Genomic DNA, 22,470 nt, shown 5'->3' with positions numbered 1-22,470 from the left:
GAGAGAGAGAGAGAGAGAGAGAGAGAGAGCGCAAGTAGCAAGCTGTACTTTTAAAGAAAGTAACTTTAGGGAACCCTTCTTAACTGCTATGGTACCCAATTTAGAAACAGTTTATAGTCAACCAGAAGATATATCAGCAAGCAATAAGACACAACAGTAAGCAATCAGAAACATCAGTGAGCAATGAGACACAGAGTAAGCAATAAAGACACACCAGGGAGAACATTTCTGAGCAATTACCACATGTCTTAATGCAGGAAAGGAGAAAGAAAAACTTCACACAGCTAGGATTGGAACCCCATAAAAATGAACTCTCTCACAGCTCAAGAGCCATTTGTGAGATGGCAAGAGAGCTCAGAGGACCAGCAGTACAACCATGGGCCAGAAAGAAGGCAGAAAAACAATAACAAACTACTGTACTCATAAATGAGGCCTATCCATTTAAATTCTCAGCCTTCGTTTTGGTGTAAGACAAATGACTAAATGGCTAACCGATGAGATGAAATGGACCACCACCATATGGAGTAAACACAAGAGGGTGCCCAACATACTGATATTCGCTCTGACCGAGGTATCTGTTAAGAGTTTGTGTCCAGGTCCCCCCGGACCCCCCACAAGCCTCATGCAGTCATTGGGGCAGCTTCTAGAGTTTGTGTTAATTCACGATCCAATGTGGGGATTATGCTTAGGAGTGCTACACCCACCCTGGGGTGGTACTATGCATACAATACAAGGGAGGAAGAGAGGCTTGTTAACTGCCCCAGCCACTCCCTTTGCTCTCCGCTATTTTCTGCCTCCACAAGTGGCTGCCCTCTTCCATGTGCCACTCTACCAGGGAGCCAACTGAGTATGGACTGAAACCTCTACTGTGAGCTACATAAACCTTTCCTTCCTTAATTTTGGGTGTTGGGTATTCTGTCCCAGCAACAAGAGAAAAGTAACCGAGACAGTATCCTTGAGAAAAGGACATATAAGCACAGAGAGGGACCTACTTTACAAAGGCCAGCTCCAGGCACAGACCCAAAGAACAAAGAATTTCCTATCAAGGAGGTTATTAATTACCCCAGGAAACAGTCTCTTTCTCTAGGACCTCTTAGGAAACAGTGGGGTCTTATTACAGACTCAATCCCTTAATTTACAAACGGAAGCAGGAGCAATGGAGTAAACACTACGAGTAAGATAGATCAGAGGACTAAGCGCCTGCTCAGGCAATCACAGGGACGGGCTCGATCCCCAGTATCATGGGCCGTGCCAGCCCCGCCCCTGAGCGCACTGAGCCAGCCACCAAGACCAGGCATGTAGTGCAGACTTGTAATCCCAGTGCTGGAGGGGCTAAAAACAGGAGGACTGGAGTCTTAGCTGCAGAGTATGACTCTGTACCATATACATTAAAAAAAAAAATCAAAAATCAAAATCAGCATTTTAGGGCCAGCAAGATAGCTCAGCGGACTAAGCACCTGCTCAGGCAAGCACAGGGACCGGAGTTTCATCCCCGGTACTATATGCCCCACTGCCCCCACCCCTGGGCACGCTGTTTCTATAGGCACAAGTATTATTACTATAACAGATGAACAAAGAAGTCCTGAAGATATGGACTGTAGCCAACACACACAAGAGGCATACAGGTGTGAGAATGAAGTTCATATTAAACGCAGAACTTCAAGCCTTCTATTACCTCAAAAGCAGAAAAGTACAATAGACTGGTTCCACTGTGAGCCAATAGAGTTCCACTGTGAGCCAATGGCTTAGAGCACATACGCAAGAAGTATTTATCAGCTGAGTTAGGCTATCCCAGTACACAAGGTCAGTATTCCACTTGAAAGAAGTAGCCACCAAATCACTCTTATGTCATTCTTCGAGGTCCACCATTATTCTGCATCCTAAGACTTGAAATGTCTCTGTGAATCAGCAGTCAAAAGGACAGTTATAGGTAGCAGACCCCCCAGAAGGATGAGAGAAGGAGGTATGCAGGCCTTAAGTTATGGACAGAGTGGCAGCAAAATTAATGACAGAACACCCCACTGTACCGCCAACATCAGATAATGCAGAACTATGATGAAGTCAGACAGGACCTCTCCAATAGCATCTTCTACTGGGAATGGGCGTGGGGAGTGGAGGTGAAAAAGGTCTGTATCCCATTTATTAATAAGCTGCTCAAAACAACAGGAGGTTTTCTTGTCTAATTACAGAAGGTGTTAAAGACTGCAGGGAAGATGGAATTTATGGCCTAGATGACACTGTCCCTATGTTGTAATTAAAAGTTATTTTTAACACTTCTGTTTGGTTGGGTACTTTGGATTATTAGAAATATATTTTGCAACTTATAATTTGCTAAAGGGCAAAGAACATAAGGAAAAGGTAATACAACCAGCTTGCATAATGAGAAACAAATGTTTTGACACTGGGAGATGAGAAAGGAAAAGAATAGCTCCTATTTGACTCTGTAAATTTTTACAAGAAGGAGAGTAAAATAAGCTATGAAGTGTATTAAACTTGTTTTTTTTAAGTTTCAGAAGTAACCCAGTTACTTCATCCCTTAATTAGAGTCAAGTCTACCAGGCACCAGAACTACACAGACAGCTTGTCCACATCCATTCATCCAGAGGACCTCCTAACTCGGCCTTTTGCTTTGTCCTGAGTTCCTAGGATACAATGGTCCCCTAAAAAAAGCAGTCCTGGTTCAAGCACAAATACCCCGAGGGCACCCTCGGAGCACATGATATAACGGTGTGCCCAATGAGTTGCAGACAGTGACATTCTGAACAATGGCATGCCCTATATGACTTAGGTTTACTTTTGATTCAGTTCCCTTCCATTGCCCAAGATTCCAACTTCAAGAAGGGCTCACACAAAAAGCATTCCAGGCGAAAATGCGTGATGGTGTCCCTAAGTGGTTAAGGAACTGGACAGAATTAGGCAGGCCCATTTATCTCCTAAAAGGCAGTTCCAGAATTTCTACTGCTCCATATACACACAGGAGACATCTTCTGCGATAATAGATGTACTTTAATAATGGGAGTGAAGCTTTTAAATATAGCAGACTTCTGAAATTGTTGGACGGTGGTGAGAAAGAGGAAGGAACTCTAAGCAACAGGTGCTTCTCAGATAAGCTATGCTCCATTTAATCTACTCTGTGAATTTTCTCATTAGAAGTTAATTCCAGGAGCTCATTCTATGTAAATATGTCAGAGAAACCACCGGATATTACACATCATGACAAAGACATAAAAGCATCCGAACACCTGCTATACCCAAATAAGTTCAAAGTTATCTTCCCAAAAGCCACACCAAGTTTATGCAACTTGTATTGCACCAATAAGATCTACTGTGCTGTATTCTCTCCCTTGTCCAGAGTAGGCAGGTTCAACCCCGCATCAGCACCCACAAGTGCCACTCTTACCTGCCACATTAATTTTCTCAAGTGCTACCAAACTGGGAACAGCTGTGGTGGAGTTGGTTAAGTTTGTTCCTGTGCCATTGATAACAAGATTGTCCACCTTCGACTCCAGCTTGCCGATGCGCTGCAAAATGTTATCCAATAACACAGCAAGTGTTTTCTTCAGATCTGTAAGAGAAAATTTAAAAAGATTTCATAGCCTGTATTTATCTGCCTGACTCTCCATTTTCAACATGGAGAATAAAATATTATGAAACACAGGCTGGGGCTAATCTCTGGTACCCGCGCCCTGCCACACACTGTACTGAAATCCTTCTCCATGTAGCCCTGCGGTTACAACACACAGAACAACGACTCACGGGTGAGCAAGGTCTCAGTGCAGCTTCCAGCTCCAGCTCCCTGTTGCTTTTATTGTTGGGTTCTCTGCTGCGCCCTACATTTTTGGAATGAAAGAAATATACAGGACTTGCCCATGTTGCAAGGGCAGATGGACGAGAGGAAAGCCACCCGTGAGCAGAAGCCAGTCCCACTTAGGAAGCAGAATTTGGCCGGGTGAGAAGTGCCGGTGTGAGGGGCAGATGGTGAAGAAACCCGAATTAAGACAAATGAGAAGTGTCTTCTTCCATTCTGTGGACAGCAGAGCAGGTGTCTGATCTGTCTGGGAAGTAAGCACACACCTGATCAATTCCCCCAGGCCGAGGTGCTTCCAGGCAGAGAGAAAAACTCATTAGAACAGAAACAGACACGCAATCAACATGCAAGTCTGTGTTCCTTACGGTTTACAGAATGCATCACTTAAGCAGACTAAAAACTGTACACTAAATCCACATTTTTATTCTGGAAGTCTTGCTTGTGAAGAAATCTCATCCCAACGTCAAACATTAGACTTTTTCATGGGGTCCACAGCACCCTGTCCATTCATCTGTCCATCTGTCCATCCGTCCATCCATCCATCTATTCATATGAAAATCCCAGGCATTTTCTGGATATTTCATGTGTCTTACAGGTACTTAATTTTTTCAATTCTTTGTATTTAATGATGCATTTAATATTTTCACAAACTTTTCTGGCTGTCCCTCCAGAGCAAGCCAGTTCTTAGAGACAGCACACAGTCCAGCCTTGAATATTCTCTGACAATGCAAACTAACCACGCCAGAGCTACGCCATCAGGATCTGATCTGCACACTCCAGGAGACAAATGTTCCTCTACTTTAATGGCTCCTGGGTTGGGTGACTGGATGAGGGACCATCACTAGAGCCCAGATCTCACTGACATTATCCAAACCAGCCAGACAGAAACCTGCCTTTCCAAAAATGCCCTGAGAAGGGGAGTGGCCCAAGCCTTCCCCCCTCCCCCTGCATCTGCCTCAGGGGGATCCTGGTGTCTTCCATGTGACCTCCCACGGTGTGCAGTGCTTGTCTGCAGGTCCTGTGAACAGGCCAGCTTCTCCTGTGCCCTTCCTGTGGTCGTACTCAACCATCTCACGAAAGAAGATGAAATACACACGAGCCACTCACAGTGCTCAAACCCAAGGGATGAACACTGGGCCTGGCATAAAATGAGGGTGGAGAACTCAAGTCTAACTGCCTATCAAATGTCACCCGTGTACATACGCAATCCTGTTTTATCCTTACTCCTCCTGTGATGCATGTACGACTCCATTTTACAGATCATAAAAATTGAGGTTCAGACAAAGTTCAAGTATGAAATTCAGTCTTTCATCTATCACATAATAATTAAGGCCCCAAACTCTGGAGCTAGACTTCCTGGGTTTGAGTTCTGGATCTTCACTCCTGTTTCTTTGTCTATATAACAGTGACATGGATAGACTTCCCTCCTTGGGACTTAGGAGAGCTAGGGGTATTTCTCAGCAGTAAAGCACATGCCAGGAATGCACAGGTGCCTGGATTTGATGGCCACCATTAAAAAAAGAAAAACTTAAAAGTTATTTTCAACACTGCCTAGCATGTAATAAGCACTGCACAACTGCCTGCTAAATACAAAATAAAATAAAACCTCCCTCTGGAAAACGGTCTCATCCTGCTAAAGACTTTCCTTGGGTGTCACAAAGCTTTATTATTTATTACATACAGGAGATCACTCTCCCATACTCAGCCTGACTCAGTCCATCCCTGGTACATCATTACCTGGCATGGACAGCGGGAGCTGGCCGCCACTGGGCTCTGCCACTGTGAGTTCACTGGGTCTCCTGAGTTCTGAAGATTACTGGAGGCCAGCTACACAGACGGGGGCAACTGTGCCCATGAGAAGGGTATAAACTTGGCAGAAAGCAGCACTATTCAGATTCGAGACATACCAATCTCCCATCTCACCCACTCTGTCTAAAGCCCACATCACTGGTCAGCTAGAATCCGTGTTACAACAGCAAGCTACTACGGTACTACAGGAGTTGGCGTTCACCAGACAGGCTTGAGCATGGGCCAATTCTGAGGTTCCTGACCTCGGCCCTCCTGGCCGTGTGGGTCAGGTCAGCCTTTGCTGTAGTGACTTTCCTATGCTTCCTTTGCTGGAAGTCTGGCAGCCAGCCTCACTGGCTTCTTCCTACAAGGTGACAATAAGCAGGTCATAAACATTACAACTAAAACTGTCTCAACACTGCTGAATGCCCCTGGGGTGGCCAAAAGGCCTCCATTTTAGGCCAGTTAAATTACACACATTCTTCCCACTCTCATATGCTCCACAGCCCCTCTGTGCCGCTATCGCAAGAGTGAGAAGCCGCTGAGTGCCTTGCACTGGTCTGACTGCCATGTATCGAGGCCGTGCTAGAAACACGGGGAGAAGCAGCGGAGCTGGAGGCCAGCCCTCCTGCCACAGGAGTGTGGAGGAAAGAGGAGCCAGTTCAGAGGCTCCTGGGGGCTGGTAACCCTGTGGAACCTTGTTCAGAGACCACCGCCGTGGGAGAGTCCTGACCCGTAACTGTCAGGGTTAGTCACTGATGAAACACACCTTAGGTAGGATATGAAGCTGTCACGTCACCAAGTAAGGCTTTCTCTCTCAATTCTCAAACTACAGTCTACCAGCAAGTGTGACCTGCCTCCTTTGACTGCATCCTACCTGCTGCCAACTGGCCTTCTGTGACTCTGTCACACAATGTGAATAAGGCCATTTGTGATGACCCAGAAGGTGCTGACGCTCACCAGGACAAGTATGGCCCCAATAACAGCACTGCCTAGTGAGTTCCGTCTGTGCGCCCAGTCTCTGCCCTAAGCACTCGCACAGATTAACTCACTGCTACGAGAGAAGACGAACATGTCAGCCGGCCAGGGAGATGGCTCAGTGGAATAAGTGCTTCCCTGGCAAGCGCAAGGGCCTGAGTTCAATCCCCAGTTTGGCCAAAAAACCGGCTCAGTGGTCTAAAGCACCTACTTAGAACAAGCTTAGCAAAGCACAGGAACCCCGGTTCAATCCCCCAGCATGACATGCCAGCCAGCCCCGCCCCCTGGTGGGTTGAGCTGCCCCCCCCACAAATAAATAAATAATTAAAAAAAAAAAAAAAGAAGACGAACATGTGGCTGCTCCCATTCTCAGTCTCCAAAGAAACCAGCCAGAGCACAGAAAGGACAAGTAATTGTCAGGTTCTTCCAGGCACAGGTCAGTCCACCCAACCCATTATGTTTGGCACCACCCCGATCCTGGTAGACCAGGTAGAGCAACAAAAGGAGCAGAAAGAAGCTGCTCAGGTTCCTCGCTTGCTTGCTTGCTTGCTTGCTGTGCTACCTTCTGTTCACCACGAACTGCTCTTCCTCCACGATGCCTGTCTGCCAGGCCACCCTGCCTTGCAGCCAGTTAATTACGGACTGAAACCTCTACAAACTGCCACCTAAATAAATCTTTGCTCCTTTACCTGTGAGAGTGGCTATTTTGTCTCAATAATGAAAAAAGGTAAGACAGCATCTTTACCAACGAAGCACAGCACCTGGCACGCTGTAGCACTCAACGAATACGTTTCACGCTGAGTGAATAAATGAAACAAGTAAACAAACTATAGCACTTCCACAGATAATGAACACTAGCTCTCCCACAAGTTATGCCTTTCTGGGTGATGAAATTATTTCTCACCTTTGTATTTTACAGTTATAATTTTATAACTGCAAAAATTGCTAATAGCTTTACTGCAATTTTAAATAAATAGTACAGTATTTCTATGTTTAGTCTTAATGTGAGCTTGTTTATACAGTGAGACTGCAGACCAAAATATATAATTTCTATAGACCTTAATAAGAAAACGAGGGTGAAAAATATTCCTCTAAATTCCACTATAGTATTTCTGTATTTGTCGCTGTTTTTTAATAGTTATTATAGCAGTAAAATGTATCCTCAGCAGGATCACAATTTTCATTTACTAATGAGCTTTTAAAATTCTGTTTGTGTTTCAAAGCCTTAGCAATAAAGATTTAATCTCAATATTACGACCTTAGTTCTTTGCTCCTAAAACTCTACACACATGATAAAGATGAGATCAAGGAAGTAGAAAACATTCAACATGCCCCGCGAGAGAAAGCAGGCTTTGGATTCTATCATGTTAGAGCGTCCTTGATACATGGGGAGATCGATTGAGCCACATTAGAGCAGGTGGTGCTGCTCTGGCAGCTTCCAAGTCTTTGTTTTCTGGAAACCAGGACATCAAGTGAACATGAGGCTGGAAGGGGCTGCCATAACTCTGAATAGGACAGATAAGGAGGTATCGCTCTGGCCAGGCTCTTCTCCCTGTGCGGAATTCAAGAGAAGGGATCTCCATGGAAACAGGGCCGGGCTAGTAGATTAAGGTTTATAGATGTCAGCTACAGCAGGAGACTGGGTCACAGACCCTGATTTTTGTACCACCAAATCAATCAGTATTTGAGAAGTTACCAAGAAGTGCTATATCTGGGGACTTCTGTGCTGCCTCCCACTTCATTTTCCCTGGGACATGCCTCCAGGCCAGGTGTCCTCAGCCTTGCTGTTTATCACCACATTCACTGGGTGAAGCCAGCCACCAAAGCCCTCCTTCCATAAGCTAGAGAAGAATCTACAGAAGCCACCCGAAGAACAGGTTGCATGGGGAAAGCCAAGGGAGAGATATACCTTGAAGGCCTGGCTGCCATGATCCAGTGGCACTGAACTAACTACACAGGGAACAAGGACTTGCATCTGCGCTGCCAAAAACAATTTACATCTGTTCTGGCTCCTAACTCAAATCCCTTTTCACCACGTCTGCCCCCCCCCTCCCCCCCAAGAGACAGAGCATGAACAACAGAGCCAGAGAGCAGCAAGCAGAGCTGCTCTGGAGAAAGATGCAAAGGCAGGGTGGTAATGAGAAAGGGAGGTGCTAATGAAAAAAGAATTCACCTCAACCTCTCATTCCCATCAACTGCTAGCAACATCAAGTCTCATCAATTATAGATTTTTAATTAATTTTAAAGTGACCTTTCCACAAAAAAAAAAATACTATGATACTAAAGACCAAAATACAGTTCATTCATTCCGTACAAGGTCATTACGTACAAAGCACTGCTATTTATAAAAGAGAACAGTGTTATTTATTACAGATAAGGACTGGAAACTACTCAAATACTCAATGAAAAGATCAAATTACATTATGTCATCCATTCATAAGACAGAATAAATCACGAGATTGTAAACTCAGGGAAGGCAGAGCGGGTTGGTTGGTCTTGTCATCTCTGCTTATGGCCGGTAGCTATTACTATCAGGTTCAATAAGAGCCTAGTAAATGGGCATGTGACAAGGGGAAAACACAACTATTAACTGATGGCATGAGAGAAACTAACAAAAATAACTTTTCAAGGGTGTATATAATGTGTGATCCCTATTTTTAAAGGAAGCGCATACATGCACCTACACATGCATGTCCCTGCACATCAGTGTGTACACATGCATGTACATACATAAACATGTGGCTACCAAAAAAAGGACCAGAGAGAAATGAAATTTTATTAATGGTAACATCTGGATTTGGGGTAAAAAGTATTTTTGTTTTTCATTCTTTATAACTGCTCCTGTGTTCTCAATTTTATATAAAAATTCATATTACTTTCAAAGCTGCATGGGCATGAAATGCTAGTTTAAACAGGCAGCCAGTACCGTCATTTTTAGTCTCAGAACACTCCGACACTGGCCACAAGAACCTTCCTGCAGGGTAGGATGAGGTGCACCTGAAACTCTAAGTGAAATTCACTGCCTTATCTCATTTGCATTTTAAGGCCACATGGTGGGCAGCTGCCTGCATATGAAAGCACCAATGTCAGCCTGCATCGGAGGCAGAAGGAGCGTGCACCTGAACTGCACGGCACACTTACTGCAAGTCAGCAGCAGCTGGGACAGCCGATGTCGCCGACCACAGTTCTTTGCCCAGTTAGCAGAATGGCTTTAAGCTCTGACCCGAATTTACATTTAGACAAACACTTACCCTAAGGAGATACAGGGGCTGTCATTATTGCTTCAGAACTTTCTAGACACAGAATCTCAGACAGATACTACGTGGTCTGCTGAAGACAGCAACCACTTTACAGAATTTGTAAAAATCCAAAATGGAGGTCGTGGGTTGTTTCCTATCATCTTGCTGGCTGTATGAATTTTAGCTCTTGCTTTAGAAGAAGACAGGGACTCAGAGGTGCTGTGAAGTAAAGGCCATTGTCACTCAAGGGCTCCAACCGGACCACGGGGACCACATCTTCCGCGGGTACTGACACGTCTCACACCACTCCGTAACACCACCACCCTGCTAAGATCCACTGAGTCAGCTCAGTCACCCAGCCTGTTCACCACACCCCCACACACACCAGAAAAACTCCTTTATATACTTGCTGGCTGAAGCAAGCACACACACAAAAATCTCTCTTGACTATGGTAATGACGATTACCCCTCCTTATTTAGGGTGGGGGTGGCAAGCCTGCCTTTCTCTGGAGCAGGACGTACTCTTCCCAGTATGGTTGTGCCCCATTCCTACAAATGCTAGGGACAGCTTCATACTCAGGACCCTACAACACTGTTCAAATAGCTAAGCTTGCTAGGTCAGCAGTTTTGGTGGGATGGTAACAGATGCAGGTACATCCAGGCCAGAGTTAGGGGAATTAAGAACGACACATACACCGTAGCAGTGCGTGCCTTAGCAAATGTCACCTCTAAACCCCAACAACAGTCCTATGAGATGAATGACACGACATCCTCTGCGTCACAGGGGCAAGGGACTCGCTCAAGGTCACAAACCTACCATGGCATGCATTCCTCTGGCCCCTGCCCTACATGGAAAGAGCTCCTAACCGCCTTCCAGAATAAACAACAGCTCCCGTGTCAGGATCATGCCTAATACCCACCCACTCGGAGCCTCCTGGATACAGTCCATGGGGAATTTCTTCTATTTCCTGCTCCTCTACTGACAGTCTACGATTCTCAGATTAGTCCCAGCTGCAATGGTGCCACCCAGACAGGTAGTCACAGAGTTTGTGGTAAGGGCCTCATTCTCCCCCAGCTCCTACTGTGTGCCGGGTGGATGTGCAAGGGTACCCGGTGGCAGCAGGACTGCTCAGCCAGCTGACAAGAAGAGAGCACTATGACACAAGTGAGGAGGAGGAAAGAGCTGTGCCAAGCTACGGCCACAGGGTGAGGGGAAGACACAGTGCCACCCACTCGCATCCCTTCACAACACAACTTGAATGGAGGTGTGAAGGCAAAGGCCTCGGAGCCGCAGAGCGCAGGACGATCCCCGTGTTCCACCTGACCTGCTTGTCTAGAACGCTTCCAAGTCTCCTCAGAGCACTGGCCATGCCAAGTGCCCTTCGGGCTCGTCCTGGCTTAGAAGGGGAAGCTAGAGAGGGAAGCAGAGCAGCTCCATTGTCCACAGCACGGCCAGAAGAGCCCCACGCCAAAGAGCAGCCCACTTTTGGCTCTCAGGCTCTCCTGAACAGTGAGCCCTTCCTTCATCACACCAGAAGCATCGTTGTGCAGTGACAAAAGTCTTCTCAGACTGCCTGGCTATTTTTTCCTCCCAGTCTCTCCCCCAAAACAGTGCATTTTCCCTCACGGGCAGGAATTGGTACCTCAGCGATTGTGGTTTTCCCTATTATCTTACGAAAGTCCCAGGGCTTTCCAAAATGGTCCCTCGATCCTATCAGCAGAAGCAGAGTCAAAAAGAGTTCAAATTTAGAAAGCCATGTAAGAGCTCTTATCTGAGTCTCAGAATGTCCTGGGTCTGCAGCATAGGACAGCTGCTACGCTTTCAGATCACCTCTGGTAGTACCCAGTGGAAAGGGCATCTGTGACACAGGCATCCAGGCTGGTGAGGGCCAGCAGGAACCCCGAGCGCCGATATCTCCACCACTCCCTGCCCTGCTACCAAAAGCCCAGCGCTGCTTCACCACCCACAACCCTGGTTCTCTGCCTGCACCCTGTACTTCCTTATGAACACAGAAGCAAATTCTTCCTTCCTCGCAGAACAGGGCAGGGTGACAAGGTGGGGCCGACCCCAGGCTACTCACAAGCACCTCTCTGCCTGCCCGCCCTCCTACTCATCACAGCCTGCAGGGCCACTGCAAGCTATCACTTCTACACCCTCACCACCCCTCACACTGCCCTTGCCCACTGCGGCCAGCGGCTGGAACCTCTGTTCTGCCCCTGGAGCATGTATGTGTCTCAGCCTGACGAACCTGTGCATCCATCCGCCAGGCATGTACTGCCCTGGCCTCCCTGCCCCCACCCCGAGCAGCTGTTCCGTTGCCATTCAGGTTAAAAGACACATAAAGAGAACAATGCTCTCTGACCTTCCAAGGCAAAGCAGTCCCTCAGTTACTTCATCACATTCCTCCCATCATACGACACACAGGGACACTGTCAGTCTCCAACCCTGCTGTGGGCCCACAGCCTAGACGATACTTGGCGCACACCAGCAGACACTTCCTCCATGGCCTGGATCAAAGTGTAAGAGCCAGTGAAGGAGCCCACCTAGGGCAGTGGTGGCAAGCCCATGACACACACCCCACAGCAGGCACACAAAGCCATCTCTGTCAGCACTCAAGCCAAATCACCCCAGCAGCTGGGCATCAGGCAATCAGGTTTAAGTGTTGCACTGTCACTCAGCAATAAATAAGTGGGCTTGGGGATGCAGTTTGAGCATGCGATCTCTAAAAGGTTCGCCGTCACTGACCTAGTGGATGAAGCGTGGGGAATCTAGATGCTGGCAGAAGGCAAGAAAGAGCAGGCCACAGCACTGGAGAGCAAGAAGTAGTTCGGCAATCAGCCGGTAAAACCCAGGTCCAGCTGGGAGAAGCCGAGCACTCAGAGCAGAGTAAGTCTAGACTTCCAAGGCCTCCCCAGGGGCAAGGGTCCCAGTGCTCAGAGGCAAGCACGTGAGACCCAAAAGAGTGAGAGAGACGTGCATGGACCTCAAGGGGACTCTCACCTGGCCTCAGGTCTCCATTATTATCCCCAGAGAACAGAAGTGGATCAGCCCTGCCCTGTTAGGTAAGAGGTGACCACTAGGGATCAGAATTTGGGGCAGGACATTGGAGACAGAGATCAATTCACTTCAGAAACAAGAACGGCATTGACTGGTGCGAGAGGTATCATTCTTGACACAAGTCCTGCAATGTCACTCACTGATGGGCCTGGCCTCAGCTGTACTGGGCAGGGGGAGCCTGATGAGGCCGAACTGTAGCAGGCTCTGGTCTTGCATGTGGCCAGGAAGCAAAAGGCAACACAGGCCTCTCCACAGTGATGGAGAAACACAGAAATGTCCTCTGCACCCTGAACAAAGGGTGGCTGGTCCAGCAGCACTCCTACACTTCCAGGTTCCAGAAAGCTCACGGCTCTCTTTTAAATCATCCAAACAGGGAAGGGTGGAGGGACGGCAAGGTACTCTCTGAAACTTTCTTCTACAGATGCTTAGTGACTTACTATGGGGTTACATCCAGATAAGCCCACCCAAGCTGAAAACATCTTAGTTTTTGTTTTCACCAGGGATTGAACTTAGGATCTTGCATTTGCTGGGCAGGCACTTATGCCAAAAGCATCTTAAAAATGCACTTAATGCATCTAAGATACGGAACAGCATGGCTCAGCCTCACCTACCAACTCCGAAGACTTGTATTAACATAGGCAAAATCATCGGTTGAGGCTCATCGTATAATGAAGCGAGGAACACCTCCTTAGTGTGAATACTACACTGAAAGTGAAACGCACATACTCCTGCAAGGTCCGAAAGTAGAACAATTCAAGATGGGGCTGTCTGTATCTTCCTTTGAATATTTGTTCAGCTAACAACTCACAGCCAGCACCTCCAGGCACCTCAACGTCGGCACCTCGGACCAGCTTCACAGTTCCTGGACACCTGAAAAGCAGCCAGGAGTCAAGGCTGACAACACATGCCTATAATCCCTCCACTCTCAGAGGCTGAGGTAGGATGACTGTATGTGCAAGCGCAGCCAGAGTGAATGAGCAAGACGTTGGCTCAAAATAAAAATTAAAAGCAGGCTGGGGATATACCTCAGTGGGAAGACTTTGATTTCAAACTCCAATACCAGGACCATGGCCACCATCACCATCAAAAAAAAAGTGTGCACCTCTATGGCACAGACTACGTACACATGGTCTTAGCATACACTTAGCCTATACACATGCGCCACTCCAACTCCCACCCTCCAACTCAGAAGCAGTATTTCCACAGGATAAAGAAATGCTGTATTTAGGGGAGATAGCTCAGGGGTCTAAGTGCCTGCCTGGCAAGCACAAGGACTCAGGTTCAGTCCCGGGTACTGAAAGCAGTGCCAAGCCCCGAAATCCGGGCATGTGGTGCTAGCCACCGAAACCAGGTGTGGTGACGCACACCTGTAATCCCAGCACTGGGGAGGCTGAGACAGAAGGATCACTACAAGTCCATGCTCCATAACGAGATTCTACCAAATAAATAAATAGATAAAAAAATGACTACAAATTTTTTTTTTAAAAAGCAATGCTATATTTGAGGTATGTAACTCACTACAATATCTTTTTTTTTTAAAATGTATTTAGTACAGGGTCTACAGGGTCTCACTACACAGGTCAGACTCATAGTGATCCTTTCTGTTTTCAGCCTCCCAAGCATTGGGATTACAGGTGGGCGTCACCACGCCCAGTCTCAATTACTGTCTCAGTGCACCCTGGGGGTAGGGTTGGCAAGGCACGCCAGGATCGAACCCCAGTCCATGTGCCTAAGTAGGCACGTTAGTGTGCTGAGCTATCTGGCTGGCTCTCACAAAAACATCTTGAATGAATGCAAACACAAAGAAAAGAGACTTGGAATACTAAGAAAACACCAATAGATAGTAAGTGACACTAGGAAACGAGGTCAGGAATTAACAAATATTTTTTGTAAAGGCCAGGATAGTAAGTATTTTAAGTTTTGTGGTCTCTAGGACATATCAGTTTTTTGTTTGTTTTTATATTAAAAAAAAAAAAAGCTCTTAAGGAAGATTCTGCCCAAAGGCTATAGCTGGCCAGCTCTAGCACAGACCGCTGGAGTCCCAAGGAATTGCTGGGCTGGTGAGGAACATGAGTATATGGTATGTAGAATGCCCTAAGGTGACGGCTGAATGATGGATTTAGAATGTTTTAGTTGCCTTGTTGAAACAAAATACTAGCAACAGTGTGTTTCTGTCATTGCCTACATCATAACCAAATCAGAATGGCTGTGTTCCAGTGAAACTTTACTTACACAGATAAACAACAATCTTACCTTAGCCCATACAGCACACTTTGCTGAACACCACTGCTCTACAATATGAAGTCAGAAACTTTATTCTATGAGTAAGCATCCAAAAATCAGCAACTATAACTCTTCAAACACCTGTCCCAGACACGGAGGATCCATTTACAGTATGCTGAGCACCTCTGATTATACCAACATGGGGATGGGACAGAGAGATTTCCTTTTGGCGAGTGGGGCAGCTCTTTACAAGATCCATTCAAACCAGGCTGGATCCTGGCCAGACAGATCAAGTCTTCACAGCCTGTCCGTGGAAGACAAGACGACAAACTGATGGCCCATGCAGCCTCACCACTGCTCTGCATTGCAGCTGAGCCACCAAGCATCCCGCATCTTATCTGACATTAACTGTCAGCTGCCCGTCGATGTTACCTACCAACACTGACAAAGACCAGGGATGTATATGTCATCAGACTGGACGCCCAGCTTCCCATGACTGGCCTTGGACCACGCCAATCCTTAAAGCATTCCCACTTGCTCAGTCCAAATCACTGGTACCCAGAAATAGGAGGCAAGGAGAAGAGCATGCCGTCAAATTTGAAATGATGAAAACTAGTTATCGGCTTTGGACCATCCTTAAGAAGATGGTGTTAGTGTTTCTTGCTGCTGTGCTGAACGCAATGTTTCTCCAAGGTAGCAGAGACAGATGGAGCAATCATGCCCTCCTGTTCAGAGATGTTCTGGTCGTCAAAACTAGGCTTCTGGCATCCAGCGGTAAAATCTCATCTTGGATGAACAACCCTCCATGGTGAAGACCTCCCTACCCCAAAAATATCAAATAGTACCAGGTGAGCAACTCTTTGTGGAACCTCACCACATGACGATCCCAAATAACTCTGGCACATATACACAGCCCAATTAAAGTCTAGAAACCAGCTCCAAACACCACTCTGATTGATCCATTAGGCTGATGTGGTGAAAGACAACACTAGCAGCGTGAGTTAGACTTGCTGATTAAGCCTGCTTGTTTTTGAGAAGAAGAAGAAGAAGAAAAAAAAAAGATTAACTGATGTACTATGGTTTCTCTATAAAAGAAAAAAGGTGGAACGAATTCCTGTGGTTTCTTTGAGATGCAAAGTTCCTTCACTACAAGCATACAAAACTGGTGAAATTCTAGCAGGCTACTGTGGGGGTTTGGGTTACATTAAAAAAAAAAAACAAAACCAAAAAACTTTGTGCGTCTGAAAATCTAAAACCAGACCTTTGTCCTTTCGAATGAATGTGAAGGAAGTCTTCCCGGAGATGTTCAGCAGTACACAAGACATAAAAAAAGCCCAAACAACTAGCAAAACAGGTCTATAAATGCGCCACTAGTGTGGTTTCTTCCTGTCCATGGAAAAGGGCTGACTGAAATGGACAGAAGAAATTACTACTGAGCTATTTTCTTTCTCCTCCAAAAGTACTCTAAGAAATACACAAAACCAGAAACTTTCAAAAAGCACGTGGCACCTGTTCCATCATGAACGCTGGCAACACCAAGGGTGACAATCTGCTGTATTCTTTTTTTGTAGCACTTGCTGGTTATTTCTACTCTGGAAACATTACAGAAGATGTAAGTCAGTGGGGAACTTTTAAAGCCACCCTCTGAAAAACTACCTTCTTGTTTTTCAGCACGGGCTCTCAAATGGAATCTGTTCTAATCTATCACATCAAACAGTAAGCATTTTATCTGTGAGTATAAAAGTCAGTACTGACACACACTGACAAATTTCAAGGGAATACATTAAAAGAAGCAAGATCACTCCAACAGTAAGCACTAAAAGGTAATATCTCTGCAGGCCACTCAAAAGAAGATATCTCCTATCAAATAACTAGCATGCAGCCAGGTAGTGACCATGCCTAGAAATCCCTACTACTTGGAGGCTGCGGCAAGAGGATCACAGGTCTGAGACCACTTTGGGCAACTTGGTAAAACCTGGTCTCAAAATAAAAATAAAAATAAAAATAAAAAGGGTCAGACATGTAGCTCACTACTAAAGACCTGGATCCAATTTCCAGTACTGTCAATTAAAAAAAAAAAAAAAGAAAAGAAACATGTCATCATGTTTCTTAGATACTTTTCAAAAAAGAAAAATGCGTATAATTGAATAGGATTTCCTGAGCCTGAACTCTCTGGACCAAATAACCTGGCCCTGCACTTTTCCAGGAATCATCATTTAGACTCTACATAGGTGAAAACGTGGTCCCTCGCAGGGTCATGAGGCGGAACACCACTCTGCTGTGATACCTCGTGAATATGCCAAACCCCAAATTGGGGCCACCAAGGTCTTGCTCCAGTGACTTGACCGCCACTGAACAACAACAGATCACTCTGTACACCTCAGGTCTACTCAGGATATTAAGAGACTTCAGGTCAGCTGAGATATGAGTTCTCCAAAATATAGTATGATCCATATTTCATTTGCAACTTTTGTTTCGTTTCACACAGTATCTGTATGAATAAATTCTTGTGTATATCTCTGTGTGTGTGCGTGTGTATAAAATACCAGAAAGACACACTAAAATGTTATTTGTGGATACAGCCTAAAGTAGTAGACTTATGTGTGATTTTTCTCCTTTTTTTGTTTATAGCTTCCAACTTTTTCTACAATAAGCCTAAATTTTACTGAAAGAAAAATAAGACATATTTTGTATTTTTCTCATACTCTGTATCATTTCAAAAAGTCTTAGGGCACCGAAAAATAGTAAAAAGTACAGAAAGTTTTCTTTCAAAGTGAGAGCAACTGGAGACAAGAGCAAGAAACAGAAACAATCAAATCTGAAGGAGCTGAAGTTTATAACTATCAGTTGGGATATACGCTCCCACACCTCCTGCCGAGGCTGGAGAGGTCTGAACTGACCAGTGGCCTCAAAAACATTCTCTCCCACCTTCTTCACTCACCCCCACCGTCCTTAATTAACTTCTGTTTAAACAAACACAATGACAATGTTTTCCTGCAGTCTCCTGAACACTCACACGTGCGGCCAAGGAGTTCAGAACTGTGTTGAGGGAGGAAGAGGCAGCTGCAAGGACAGCCGAGGAAATGCTAACTGACCTGACCACTGTGCCCAGCACAAAGTCTAAGTGTCTGTGTTCACAAGACCTCAGAATCCTGCATAGGGCAAAGCTTTACCTTTCCATGAGCGTCCCTTTGTGTACAACTCACTGCCCATGAAGACAGGGGTAAGGGACACTTAATCCAGGGCAAGTCCTAGGCTGGGAGCCACCAGGTCCTTTCAAAGCCAAGGCTAAGTCACATCCAATGAAAAGGTATCTCCCCATGTCCTAGCACTTACCATAAGCTGTCATGACACCAGCATATGGCCCGTCCACCACATTCCTGTTTTCTTCTGCCAGTGCCTTGATATACCTTTTGCTGAGGTCCAAGATCTGCTCCCGTAGCATGGAGCTGCTTTCAGGCTGAGTTCTCTGCTGGATGGTAAAATGCAGAAGCATCATCCCCCAAATGAAACCAAAAGTCACCAGGAAAAATCCCAGCTTCTGAGAAGACAACTTCCAGGGAGTGAAGAGGGCCATTGCTCTCCAGCAACTTCGCCTGCCCTTGCCTCTCAATGCCTGGAAAGTAGACTCAAATTCATGGTGCAGGCTACATCTGTGTGGGTCTCACTCCGGCTCCTGCGTCAGCTGATTTCCTTTCCTTGCGTCCATTCTGCTGCAAAAGAGGAGGGGCAGAAGTTAGGAAAGTAGTCAGTTATGGAAAAATACGGCAACTTCAACTAGAAGCCATGATTTCACATGTCTAACTCTACATCAAATATCAGCTTCCTTTTTTCCCCTACTTTGCTGGTTCGTCTCTCAGGTTATGACTCAGGATCCGTAAGCTGAGAGAGGAAGTCTGGCCAGATGACAAGAAACTGTGCAAATACAGAGGGGAAATGTACATCCCAGTGTATTGACAGGTGTAGTATGGCTGCTCCCAGCTGGACCAAGTTCAAAACAGGAAGCTTGTTTTGCAAGGTGGGGAAGAAGACGGAAAGATATTTCACTGTGGGTCAGCAAAAACCACAGGGAAGGGTGGAGTCACATCATCATTGGGCACTTTGTGCTTCTGTAACTCGAGCTTGAGTCATTATTATGCGCCTGTGGCGAGGACTAGCGGCAGCTGCAGAGGTGAGCAGGAAAGTGGCTACCCTTCAGGAGCAGGAGGCCGCGAAAGGGGAAGAGGTCCCCCAACTCTTCGAGCACAGCCAGCTTTCATTATCAGTGTTCAGAGATGAGATGTCTGTCCAGGGCCACCAGGTATCTTCTCCTACTGCACCAGCACAGAGCAATGCTCCAGTTGCCATCAATAGTCTTTGTGTTCACTGTTTTGTCTTTGCCTTGCTTTGTGGGGCTGGGGAGCATGCTAAGCACACACTGCACCCCTGAAGTTCATCCGGAGCCCCTTGTTCCAGCTGTCTCGAGCAAAACCTACCCCTTTCTGCCCACCTGCACACTGAAGCACAGGAAATCTGAAGCACCTGGCTGTCTGCTTGTCTGTGGTTCTCACTTTCACTCTCACCATGAGGTAGAGTGAAAAGTCAAAAGGCACCAGATTGCCCTTGATTAGCAGCACAGGCTGGGTCGATATTACTCGTGTGTGTAGCTACCTGCCCCTTCAACCCAGATCCTGGGCCCAGGATCCCACCACTGACGAAAGTGCCACTTACAAACAGACTCAGCAATGGTCCCCTACAAGGGACTAACTTTGGGTATATTTCAGAGTGTACATGTCTTAATTCAAAAGCTGCTTTGCATAGAGTCTAAGAGGAGAATGAGGACCGGCCAAATAGCTCATCAGATTAAAGCACCTACAAGCAAGCTCAGGGGCGGAGGGTTTGATTCCCCACGCCTGCCATGCAGGCCCATCCCCAGAGTACACTGAGATGGCAACTGAGACTGGGCGTGGCAGCGTGCGCCTGTAATCCCAGCTCTTGGAAGGCTGTAAACAGGCAGATCACTACGAGTCTGATCTAGTAGTGAGACCCTGAACATCCTAAAATCACCCTAGTGAGACTCTTCCCTAAAATAAAAAAAAATAAAAAGGGAATGAGTAAAATCTTACAGCAATTAGCTTTCAAGAGATCAGGGCAACCTAGTAGTCTGAGCAACTACTCTCAAGACAATAATATGCAATATATTCATCATTTTTAATTTCCTATCATTATGTTTTGAAACTGTATCATTTTTATTCTTTTCTCTCTTTAAAATTAGGGGAAAGAAAGAAAAGAAACGAGCAAGGCCAGTATCCCACCTTCCCCTCACCTACAGAAGAGTAATCAGAGTTGGTATCTCTAGTACTAATAATAATAAAGGAACTATGTTCAAGGCATTGGGGTAAATGCTTTTTGTGCCTTAGCTCACCAAATCCTCAAAAGAGTTTTAAGCATTACTATCCTCCTTGAAGAGAAAAAACAATGAGGCCATAAAGATGCAGGGAGATTACTTGGCAAAGGTCAGCAGCTGTGTAGCAGAGAACTGACAACCAAGGATGACTCCCAGGTCAGTACAGCACGTCCACCTTCTCTCGTCATTCCGCTCTCCTACTGGCCTGTGCATAAGACCAAGAAAGCTCTATACATGCTCAAAGGAAAGCAACTAAGAAGAAAACGTACCCAAGATACTATGTAGTCCACAATGCCCAAAATATTAACCATCCGGTCTTGGGCAAAAACGGTTTGCCAGTCTCTCAATTCTAATCCACTAGTGGTCAAAGTGTCATCCCTAACTCAGAAACATCAGCACCCTTATCTCTGTAGAGACCTACTGAATCAAGCTTGTAGGTGAGACAGGCAGTCTGTTCATTAGGAGCTAGCTCCCCAGGTGACACTGAGGGCTGACTCAGATCTGAGCCCCTGATCCAGGCAGCTGGGTCCCCGGTGCACACATCCCTCACCACACAGAGCCACCGAAATGCCCACGTGATTAGGCTCACTCTTCGCCTTGCTTTGCTATATAACACGAGCCCTCTGCCCCACTGCATTCTACACACCTGCCAGTGTCTAATCATCTCCACAGCCCTGACCTGCTTGCAGGCGGCTCCCCAAGTACACTAAGCTGCACTTTGCACCCAGTTGGCTCCCTCCTCCACAGTACATACACAATTCCAAGCCAGCCTGTTCTCTAAGCCCAACTTCCAGTCTCCTCTGCTTCAGACCGCATTCCCCACTGCTCTGTTCTACAGTGCTCCCTTCCTGGTCTAAAGTCTTAAAGCACATGTCTGCCTACCTTGGATTGTTTACCAGTCTCTAAGGGACCTACAGGTTCCACGCTAATAAACGCCTAAGTAAGGTTCAACTGAAAATCCTGTAAGTGCAAATTTAATACACCTAACCCACTGAACATCACAGCTTAGTGCGGGCTACCTAAAAAAAGTGCTCAGAACACTTTTGTCACCCTATAGTTTGGCCAAAGTATCTAACACAAAGCTTTATCAATAATAAAGTACTGACTGGCCCATGTAATTTCTTGAATACTACACTGAAAGTGAAAAGCAGTTGCATGGGTATGGGGAATTTCACAACATCCTCAAGCTGCAAAACTTTAAGCTGAAGGTCTTAAGTCAGGAACTAGCTCCATATGCCTTCTCAGAAAGAGGCCCTGACTCCAGGGAGCCAATACAGTATCGAGCAAAGGAAGGCATTAAACGGCACTTTATTCTGCCTTCTGAATGCCAGGCACTGTGACAACAGAACATCTCCCCCTTTCCTGCCCCATGTGTTCGCCAAGTACATGAAGACCACACACTCGCGGCTGCAGGCTCTGAGGGCTGACACTACATGGAGTGCCTGCCGTGGAGCGCTGGTCCTCTGGACGCTGCCCCTCTGGCTGGGTGCTGACCCTGCTTCCTCAGGAAGTGGCTGCACTTCCTTCCTCATAACCCATACTCATTCGTTCAGCATCCCAGACTGAAGGGATTTTCCCAGGGCAAATAAATGAGGGGTTACCACAAAAAAGACCACCTTCTGGTGATTTTCTAAACTGTTTCAAGTCAGACCTCCACCTGCTGACAGGAATTACGTATAGACAGAAAGAAAGGAAGCCTTACTTCAGCTCCTCAGTGAACCTTACCAAAGAGGCTGCTCAGGGCGGCACAACGTAAGCCCTAGAAAGACCAAAGGCTAGAACCAACAAGAGCTTTTTAGGAGATGGAGGTTTCTAAACCTTCACCTAGACCAAGTCACAAACGCCTCGCTGGTGTGTTCCATGAGCAAAGAGATCACCAAGAAACTCAGCTTAGATAAAATTATTCTAGATCAGAGAGATATTAGCTGTGAAAATCCCTAGCCATAAGTTCAGGGCACTTAAGGACCCAACTTCAAGCAACTATAGAGCT

The 22,470-nt window shown here is 46.2% G+C and overlaps 1 protein-coding gene across 4 annotated transcripts in view; it reads right to left on the bottom strand.

Annotated features, from left to right (window-relative positions):
- The window catches only part of Mgat5 (mannosyl (alpha-1,6-)-glycoprotein beta-1,6-N-acetyl-glucosaminyltransferase), a 354,646-nt gene that overhangs the window by 201,894 nt on the left and 130,282 nt on the right, over nt 1-22,470 (bottom strand). For 2 of the 4 annotated variants that reach the window (XM_004626373.2, XM_023709789.1), the window contains exons 2-3: nt 18,431-18,807; nt 3,401-3,565 (exon numbers count right to left, since the gene is read on the bottom strand). In XM_004626373.2, the coding sequence (XP_004626430.1) occupies nt 3,401-3,565; nt 18,431-18,671 (406 nt within the window). In that variant the 5' untranslated portion in view covers nt 18,672-18,807. The remainder of the gene's footprint in view (nt 1-3,400; nt 3,566-18,430; nt 18,808-22,470) is intronic. The other 2 variants (XM_023709791.1, XM_023709790.1) reach the window with 1 other exon arrangement.

Source organism: Octodon degus, unplaced genomic scaffold (assembly GCF_000260255.1).
Source record: "Octodon degus isolate 3935 unplaced genomic scaffold, OctDeg1.0 scaffold00014, whole genome shotgun sequence".
NCBI lineage: Eukaryota > Metazoa > Chordata > Mammalia > Rodentia > Octodontidae > Octodon > Octodon degus.
This window is presented reverse-complemented; position numbering and strand designations above follow the sequence as displayed.